This window comes from Rhinoderma darwinii, chromosome 1, assembly GCF_050947455.1.
Source record: "Rhinoderma darwinii isolate aRhiDar2 chromosome 1, aRhiDar2.hap1, whole genome shotgun sequence".
Taxonomy (NCBI): Eukaryota; Metazoa; Chordata; class Amphibia; order Anura; family Rhinodermatidae; genus Rhinoderma; species Rhinoderma darwinii.
Window position 1 is genome coordinate 198383624 of NC_134687.1, and position 9826 is coordinate 198393449.

Sequence of the window (9826 nt, forward strand, 5' to 3'; positions counted from 1 at the left end):
AACGGAGTAACGACCGCTCGTCCCCATCCATAGCTCCTTGTGACAGGAGCAAACGAGCGCCGATCAATGATGTCTCGTTGATCGGCACTCACGGCACCTGCCAAAATGGGCCGGTGTAATATGGGCTTAACTCCCACTGATAATAAGCAAATGACAGCTATTGTTCCCTGCTACTTATCGTATGTTTAACACTATCTGCATGATAGACATGGTGTCTCTGAGCATGAAACCTGCCTCTACTGTACCAAGAATTCAGGACAAAAGCTTTCTGGCATGTAAATAGGCAGCGCATATGTCTGAATGAAACAGACCTACCCATCTGTAGCCTAAAATGTATGACGGCGTCCTGAGAGAGAAGAGTTGGCTATGTTGAATTTTAACATGCCCTATCCTTTTCTTTGTTATTAGATAAGCGTTCTCGCTGATAACACATGTACGCTTGGCCGAGCTTACGTGTGTATGGGGTAGTCGGCCAACAGCTATCTAACATGTATGGCCAATCTTAGAACAGAGTGTATGTTTCATTATAAATAAGAGTAGTCATTTATTTTCTATTTACTTTTCTAGATGTGAACAAGGCTATACTGGGTCAAGATGTGAAAAGCTGGACCTATTTTACTTGAAAGAAGACAGAGGACAACTTGTTGTGATCGGCCTGATCATTGCTATGGTGGCACTCATCATCATCATCATTTGTATATGCATTTTCTCCCAGTAAGTCATTTGTACTCCAATTCATCAGTTTATTGTTTTTGTTTCTAAGACCCTATTAGGAAATTATATATATATATATATATATATATATATATATATATATATATATATATATATATAATGTTAAAAAAATCTACAAATGAACAGGTTTATTGTTTGTTTGTGGGCCTGCCACATTGAACATGCAGTCCTATCTGCAGCAGGTTATAGAGCAGAAGCAGCTCAGCTCATGTATATATAGTTTTGTGGGAAACTACAAGCCTATGTTCACACTGCCGTCAGAGGCTCTATTGGCAGTCCTGCCAAATATAGGAATGCAGCAGTAGTCTTTATGTCAAATTGAGGACACAACAGTATCAGATATCAGTCGTTGTGAGTTGTAAGTACTATACGAAGGATCCGGTAGAGAGTTGTGTCTTCTGTCATGTCATGAGAGGAAGCCACAATGCAATGTGAACATAGCTTAACTTGTAATTTATTGATGTAAATCCCTGTTTCTACTAGTATGAGTCCAGTGGGCGGTCCTACTCAGTGATTGACAGCTATTGCCTGCCCACACAGAGAGGGCTGTCAGTGAGCATGGATTTCAATCAATAAATACAAGTTATACTATATGATAAGTAATATTTTCTTACAAAAGCATAAATAAATCTGCTTAGCTTCTTCTGATCTATCACAAACTGCTTTCAGATATGGCAGAATATTCAGGGTGACAGGTTCACTTAAAGTTTTTAACCATTTTGTTTACTAACAATAAACTGTTGGAGTATGTGATAAAGAAGTAGTCTTCCACACTCTAAGGGCAGATTCAGACGAACGTTGCGTTTTTGCGCGCGCAAACAACGCGGCGTTTTGCGCGCGCAAAAAACACTTGACAGCTGCGTGTGGCATCCGTGTATGATGCGCGGCTGCGTGATTTTCGCGCAGCCGCCATCATAGAGATGAGGCTAGTCGACGCCCGTCACTGTCCAAGGTGCTGAAAGAGCTAACTGATCGGCAGTAACTCTTTCAGCACCCTCGACAGTGAATGCCGAACACAATATCGAGAAACCTGTTAAAAAAAAAGAAAAAATTCGTACTTACTGAGAACTTCCCTCCCGGCCGTTGCCTTGGTGACGCGTCCTTGGTGACGCGCCTCTCTTGACATCGGGCCCCACCTCCCTGGATGACGCGGCAGTCCATGTGACCGCTGCAGCCTGTGCTTGGCCTGTGATTGGCTGGAGCTGTCACTTGGACTGAATTGTCATCCCGGGAGGTCAGACTGGAGGAAGAAGACGGGAGTTATCGGTAAGTCAGAACTTCGTTTTTTTTTACAGGTTCATGTATATTGGGATTGGAAGTCACTGTCCATGGTGCTGAAACAGTTTAACTCTTTCAGCACCCTGGACAGTGACTATCTTCTGACGTCGCGTACCGGAAAAATTTTTGCCGGGTTCGGCCGAACTTGGTGAAGTTCGGTTCGGTTGTCCGGGTTCGCTCATCTCAAAGACACTCCGTTTGGATGTTTGGAAACAGAAAAGCACGTGGTGCTTTTCTGTTTACATTCATCCTTTTGACAGCTGGTGCGCTGTTTCAGTCGGTTCGCACGGAAGTGCTTCCGTGCGATTTGCGTAGTTTTCACGCACCCATTGACTTCAATGGGTGCGTGATGCGCGAAATACGCGGAGATATTGAGCATGTCGCGCTTTTTGCGCAGCGGACAAACGCTGCGCAAAAAGCACGGACTGTCTGTACTGCCCCATAGACTTGTATTGGTCTGTGCGTGATGCGTGAAAACCACGCGGCCCGCACGGACCCAATACACGTTCGTGTGAATCCCCCCTATGACTGGATTCACACGAGCGTGCCGTTTTTGCGCAGGGAAAAACGTGGCGTTTTGCCTGCGCAAAAGGCACTTAACAGCTCCGTGGGGCATCAGCATATGATGCGCGGCTGCGTGCTTTTCGCGCAGCCGCCATCATTATGACACTCCGCTTGGATGTTTGTAAACAGAAAAGCACGTGGTGCTTTTCTGTTTTCATTCATCCTTTTGACAGCTGTTGCGCGAATCACGCTGTTCGCACGGAATTGCTTCCGTATGGCATGCATGATTTTCACGCACCCATTGACTTCCAAGAACGGACATGTCGTGACTTTTTTTCAGCGGACACACGCTGAGTAAACATCACGGACATGTCTGCACGGCCCCATAAACTAATATAGGTCCGTGCAACGCGCGTGAAAATCACGCGCGTTGCACAAACTTTTTTCCCGTTCGTCTGAATAAAGCCTAAGGTGCTGTTGCACGGACGTTTTTGCACGTTTTTGAAAATCACGCCTGTTGCACGGACGTTTTTCCCGTTCGTCTGAATAAGGCTGGATTCACACGAGCGTGGCGTTTTTGCGCACGCAAAAACGCGGCGTTTTGCGTGCGCAAAAACCACTTACCAGCTCCGTGTGGCAGCAGCATATGATGCGCGGCTGCGTGCTTTTCGCGCAGCCGCCATCATTATGGATTTGGATGTTTGTAAACAGAAAAGCATGTGGTGCTTTTCTGTTTACATTCATCCTTTTGACAGCTGTTGCGCGAATCACGCGCGTCCCACGGATTCGTGTGGCATGCGTGGTTTTCACGCACCCATTGACTTCAATGGGTGCGTGATTCGCGCAAAACGCAGAAAGAACGGACATGTCGTGACTTTTTTTCAGCGGACTCACGCTGAGTAAAAATCACGCACATGTACGCACAGCCCCATAGACTAATATAGGTCCGTGCGACGCGTAATTCCCGTTCGTCTGAATAAAGCCTAAAGCCTAAGGCTTTATTCAGACGAACGGGAAAAACGTCCGTGCAACGCGCGTGATTTTCACGAGCATTGCACGGGCCTATATTAGTCTATGGGGCCGTGCAGACATGTCCGTGATTTTTACTCAGCGTGAGTCCGCTGAAAAAAAGTCACGACATGTCCGTTCTTTGGGTGTCTTTCGTGCATCACGCACCCATTGAAGTCAATGGGTGCGTGAAAAGCACGCATGGAAGCATGGAAGCACTTCCGTGCGAACAGAGTGATTCGCGCAACAGCTGTCAAAAGGATGAATGTAAACAGAAAAGCACCACGTGCTTTTCTGTTTACAAACATCCAAATGGAGTGTCATAATGATGGCGGCTGCGCGATAAGCACGCAGCCGCGCATCATATGCTGATGCCCCACGGAGCTGTTAAGTGCCTTTTGCGCAGGCAAAACTACACATTTTTGCGTGTGCAAAAACGGCACGCTCGTGTGAATCCAGCCTCAGGGCTTAATCAGACGAACGGGATATACGTCCGTGCAACGCGCGTGATTTTCACGCGCGTCGCACGGACCTATATTAGTCTATGGGGCAGTGCAGACAGGTGCGTTATTTGTGCGGATTTCTCGCATCACGCACCCACCCATTGAAGTCAATGAGTGCGTGAAAATCACGCGCACCACACGGAAGCACTTCTGTGGGACACGCGTGATTCGCGCAACAGCTGTAAAACCACGTGCTTTTCTGTTTACAAACATCCAAACCGAGTGTCATAATGATGGCGGCTGCGCGAAAATCACGCAGCCGCGCATCATACGGGGCTGACACACGGAGCTGTTAAGTGCCTTTTGCGCGCGCAAAATGCCCGTTTTTTGCGTGCGCAAAACGCACATGTGAATCCGGCCTTAACCTGGTGAACTGATTGGGAATAGAAGCTGTATACTATAAGATCACGCTGTGTTGCTGGTCAGAGAAGGGGGAGAAGCTGTATGCTGATTGGACAGCGTCATACAGAAAACATGACACCGTCCAGAGTGAAAAGAAAGAGTCACCTCTTTTTTGGCTATTAGAGCCACATCAGCATATTTAGAAAAATGCTCATAACTTTACAACTAATAAATGTTTTAAAAAAAAAATATCACCCTGTAGTTATCAGCATCATAACGCCTATTTGATTAGTTAAGAGATAGGGAATTAATAAACTCGTGACAGATCCTATTATGCCCATACTACTGACAGACTGTAATGCAGAAGGTCCATATTTGCTTCCCTTGTTGGACGTGGAAGATGGTGGTTGGCTAAATGTATATTTGGTATGTGGTTGTGGAAAATACACCATAGTATTCTCTTTTATTTCGTAAGAACAGAGAAAAAGTCTAAAGCCATACATGAGGTGTGGCCCTTTTTATTTGCAGTCTAAAGCCCCAGAAAATCTGTGCCTACAGGCTGCTGAGATGTAAATCGGAGTACCATACAAGTGACATAAGTCTAGTATTTCGTTATACATGTATCAGTACAGTTTTATTGATACTAGTAATGGACTTGGCTGTAAGTGTGGATGTTACCATTCTAAATTGAATAGCTGTTACTATCATTTAAAGAGCATCTGTACTTTAAAAAAACTTTTGATATGTCCGACACATAGACAATTTTATCAGTGGGCTCCAGGTGCTGAGACCCCCTCCATCATGAAACGAAGGGGCAGAAGGGCTCAACTGACTGCTCTGCACCTTCGGATGTGATCGTCGCTTTTTGTTAGGCTTAAAATGGACTCACATAGAACGTCTATGAGCCCGTCTTCAGCCTGACAGAGAGCACTGATCACATCCGAAGGTGCAGAGCAGTCAGCTGAGCGTTTCTGCACCTTCATTTCAGTGACGATGGGGGTCTCAGCACCCGGACCACCTCCGATCAAAACTTCTGATATGTCTCCCATGTTTTTTTGAAAGGCAGATACTTTCTGCTGTTTAAAGGGAAGGTGTCATGATTTTTATTTATTTTTTATCATCTTGCTTTTAATATGATAATAACATAAATTTTATTTATTTATATTCTTGTGTTCTACTTTTTACTTTGTTCTACTTTTTACTTCTCTATGGGGGCTGCCATTTTTTTTTCATCTCTGTATGTGTCGAATAACGACACATACAGAGATGGAATACGGCACATACAACCCCATAGAGAATGCAAACGGGAGCCGCTCCATTCACTGCAGCGTACGCCATCTGTGTGGGAACGGCACATGCGCCGCTCCCACACAGACCAAAACGAAGCTCGTTCGCAGAGCGAAATCCAGCGCCATTTTCTTGTGGACCAGAAGCCGCTGCCGGACAGTAAGATGACGACTTCCGGCCGCAGCTTCCGGCCATATGTTCAAGGAAGCGAAGGAGCAAGGAATAGGCTCGGAGGCGGCAGCAGCGACAGGAGCAGGTAATTTATGTTTGTGTATGTGATGTGTGTATTATGTTCGTGTTATACTGTCTGCTGATCACTGTATCTAATCCTCCTACACTGTGCAGTCGCTCAGAAAATGGCAGCACACAGTGTAGGAGGTTTGAAGATTCAAACCCCTCCTTCTCCTGGCAATAGCTATAATAAGGGAGGGGGGATTGTGTGAGGACACTAGGGAGTGTGTCTACCCCAAATTTGCAGCATAAAGCAATGAGGTTGCTTTACCACATTGACCATGCTGCAATTTTGGGAACTGCTCCCTCTAGTGGCCAGCACATGGAAATGTTATAAATTAGAATCTAATTTATAATATTTCCTGACTAATGAAAAAATTAAAAAAATGAAAACAATGTGTAATCACTTAAATAATAATTGTTTAACTAAAAAAAAAAAAAATTTCTAGCGACACATTCCCTTTAAATATCTGTTAGACTTCCTTCATACACACTTGTCTTGTGGCATTTTTTCTGGCTTGTAAAAAATGCCATGAATTTATCAGAGTGCACTATGTGAATGGAGCTCGGCCACCGCTTTATTGCTACAGAGCTGCCGGAGATCTCACTCGGCTATCCTTGGCACCCTCGTACAAAGTGAATAGAGAGGCCGATCATGTGCAGTCCCGCACCATTCACATAGGGCACTCTGGGACCCGCGTTCTCTTTAGATAGGTGATAAATGATCATTATGAGAAAACCTTTTTATTGGTGGAGCTACGTTTTAATATAATACATTCTTTTAACAGTCACTGCAGAAAAGCACATAGAAGAAAAATGAAAGGAAAGGAGATGGAAAGCCTCAATAATGATCCCACAGTAAAAATAGAAGAAACACATTTTGCCTAAAGGTAAATGGACAGTCTTTATCTTTCCTTCCTTGTTCGAAATGTTTGATTTCAGATTGTCGTAGATAAACCCTATTCAGCTAAATTCTCCTTCCCTTTTTTATTTGCATAGCAAATCTTCCCAGGTACTGCAAAAAGGAGCTAACAAGAGGGAGACTATATCCTTGAAACCGCTAAGATCAGCACAGTGTATTCTAAGTACCTGTGTCTTTTGGAATGGGCTAGACATTTTTGATAGTTCTACTTTAGATACCGTAGCGTATATTGACGTGATGTTTTTTTTTTTGTTTGCACATAAAATACTGTGGTTATCTAAAACCGTGGGTAAAAAACGTGAATGTGTGAATAGACCCTGAATCTACAGGCTGGGACTAGACCTAGACTTTTTTTTGTAGTGAGCGATAAATCGCTGTCCATAGGAATGCATTAAACTACAGATTATTATCTCACTACAAAAAAATCGCTGTGATAAATCGCTGTCAATAGAAATGCATTAAATAGCTTGATAATCTCTTCAGAATCGCTCCTAACAATTGTGGAGCTCTGACATCCCAGCACGTGGCGATTAAGAGTAGATCCCTAGCAAATTTTTTTCAAGCTACTCAATACATTCCTATGGACAGTGATTTATCACAGCGATTTTTTTGCAGTGAGATATTACAGATGTAGCCATCTTTATCTTGACTCTTAACGCATTAAATAGACAGTAGCAAGAAACTTTAACTTGACTTTTTCAATGGCTTTTGTTGTGTGATATCACGCTGAAGCAAGCTGTAGGCTTTAGTCTAATGCATTACTATGGACCAGTGGCATTGCTAGCACCGTGATTTCGGGGCCCAAGCCCTGGACTTTTGGCCTGGTGCTCCGGATCCCCGGGCGACTGCCACATTAGTATAGGGGTCGCAGTGGTTGCAATTGCGACCGGGCCCCGAAGCCTCCGCACCTCATCTATAATCAGTTACAATAGTAACTATGGACTATGTAATAAATAACACAGGCCCTGTTACTATAGTAATAACAATATATATGCTTACCTTCCACAGTCCCGAACGCAGCGGAAGTCCTGATGTTTTCCCGCGTCTTGACGTCACGACGCTGTGCGCAGCACACTGTGCGCCTGCATCACTATTGATTTCAATGATGACGGATCCGGTGCAAATGGTTTCCATTTTCCACTGTTGTGTAAGGGTTCCGTTGTTTTGACGGAATCAATACCGTAGCCGACTGCGCTATTGATTCCGTCAAAATAACGGAACCCATACACAACAGTGACAAACGGAAACCAATGGTAATGCAAACGGAAACCTATGGTTTCCACTTGTTTCGGTTTGGTTTCCGTTCGTGGGTTCTCCTGACGGAAAGGTTGGACGGAACCCATAAATGGAGTCTTGACGCAGATATGAACAAAGCCTAAGTCTACTTTGTGGTAGGCTTAGATACAGGGTCTAACAGACAGTATCACACATGGTGTGATCCTGTCTGCTGGGCCCTGTATCTAAGGCTGGATTCATACGAGCATGTACGGTCTGTAAAGGACAGAACGTATTTAGGTCGCAAGTCCCGGACCGAACACACTGCAGGGAGCCGGGCTCCTAGCATCATAGTTATGTACGACGCTAGGTGCCACTGCCTCTCCGTGGAACTACTGTCCCGTTGTAAAGGATCTGCCAGGCACAACTTCTGTGTATACGCCCATAGGTAATCAGTCTGCACCTGAGTCTATGTCTCTGAGACTGACTCCATCTTCCACCACTCAGGATGGCAGGCTTAGGAGTGGGAGAACCTATCGCAGCCTGGCCAGATGGAGCTAGCTCCCGCCCTCTGTCTATTTATACCTGCCTTTCCTGTTCCTCCTTTGCTTGTGATTCTTCTCGTGTGGTTTCCTGGCCCAGCTACAGCTTCTGACTATTTGATCCTGCTCCATACTGACCCTGGCTTACTGACTACTCTCCTGCTCTGCGTTTGGTACCTCGTACACTCCTGGTTTGACTCGGCTCGTTCACCACTCTTGTTGCTCACGGTGTTGCCGTGGGCAACTGCCCCATTTCCCTTAGCTTTGTGTACCCTCGTCTGTTTGTCTCGTGCACTTACTGAGCGTAGGGACCGCCGCCCAGTTGTACCCCGTCGCCTAGGGCGGGACGTTGCAAGTAGGCAGGGACAGAGTGGCGGGTAGATTAGGGCTCACTTGTCCGTTTCCCTACCCCCATCATTACATAATCACAAGCCCATATACCTAGTCTACCCTGGTCCCTGACACTACTATGGACCCCCTTGAGACCCTGGCCCAGCAAATGCAGGGTCTCTCCCTACAGGTCCAGGCCCTGGCTCAGAGGGTCAACCAGCCTGACGCTACCATGGTAGTGCCCCTCACCTCACCTCTTGAACCCCACCTCAAGTTGCCTGACCGGTTCTCATGGGACCGGAGGACTTTTCTCTCCTTTCGGGAGAGTTGTAGGCTTTACTTTCTCTTAAAGCCTCACTCCTCAGGTTCTGAGAGCCAGCGGGTGGGTATAATTATGTCCCGGCTCCAGGAAGGGCCCCAAGAGTGGGCCTTCTCCTTGGCTCCTGACGCCCCTGAACTTTCCTCCGTTGATCGTTTCTTTTCTGCTCTCGGACTCATTTATGATGAGACTGACAGGACTGCCTTTGCCGAGAGTCAGCTGGTGACCTTACGTCAGGGTAAGAGACCTGTTAAGGAGTATTGTTCTGACTTTAGGAAGTGGTGCGTAACTTCTCGGTGGAATGACCCTGCCTTAAGGTGCCAGTTTAGGTTGGGTCTGTCGAACGCCCTGAAAGACCTGCTATTTAGCTATCCCTCTTCTGACTCCCTAGACCAGGTTATGGCTTTAGCGGTACGACTTGACCGACGTCTCAGGGAACGACAACTTGAATGTTTTTGTGTTTTCCCCTCTGACACCCCCATGATGCCTCCCGAGGTCCCGTTGCTTCGCTCTTTCACGGAAGACTCGGAGGTACCTATGCAACTCGGGGCCTCCGTGTCCCCCCGACAACGTAGAGAGTTCCGCAGGAAGAATGGTCTCTGCTTCAATT

General features: G+C 45.9%; 1 protein-coding gene across 1 annotated transcript in view; it reads left to right on the plus strand.

The window, feature by feature from the left end:
* The window catches only part of BTC (betacellulin), a 102008-nt gene extending 95232 nt beyond the window's left edge, over nucleotides 1-6776 (plus strand). The window contains exons 6-7 of the mRNA XM_075849784.1: nucleotides 568-714; nucleotides 6677-6776. Of these exons, the coding sequence (XP_075705899.1) occupies nucleotides 568-714; nucleotides 6677-6776 (247 nt within the window). The remainder of the gene's footprint in view (nucleotides 1-567; nucleotides 715-6676) is intronic.
* The last annotated feature ends 3050 nt before the right edge of the window (nucleotides 6777-9826 follow it).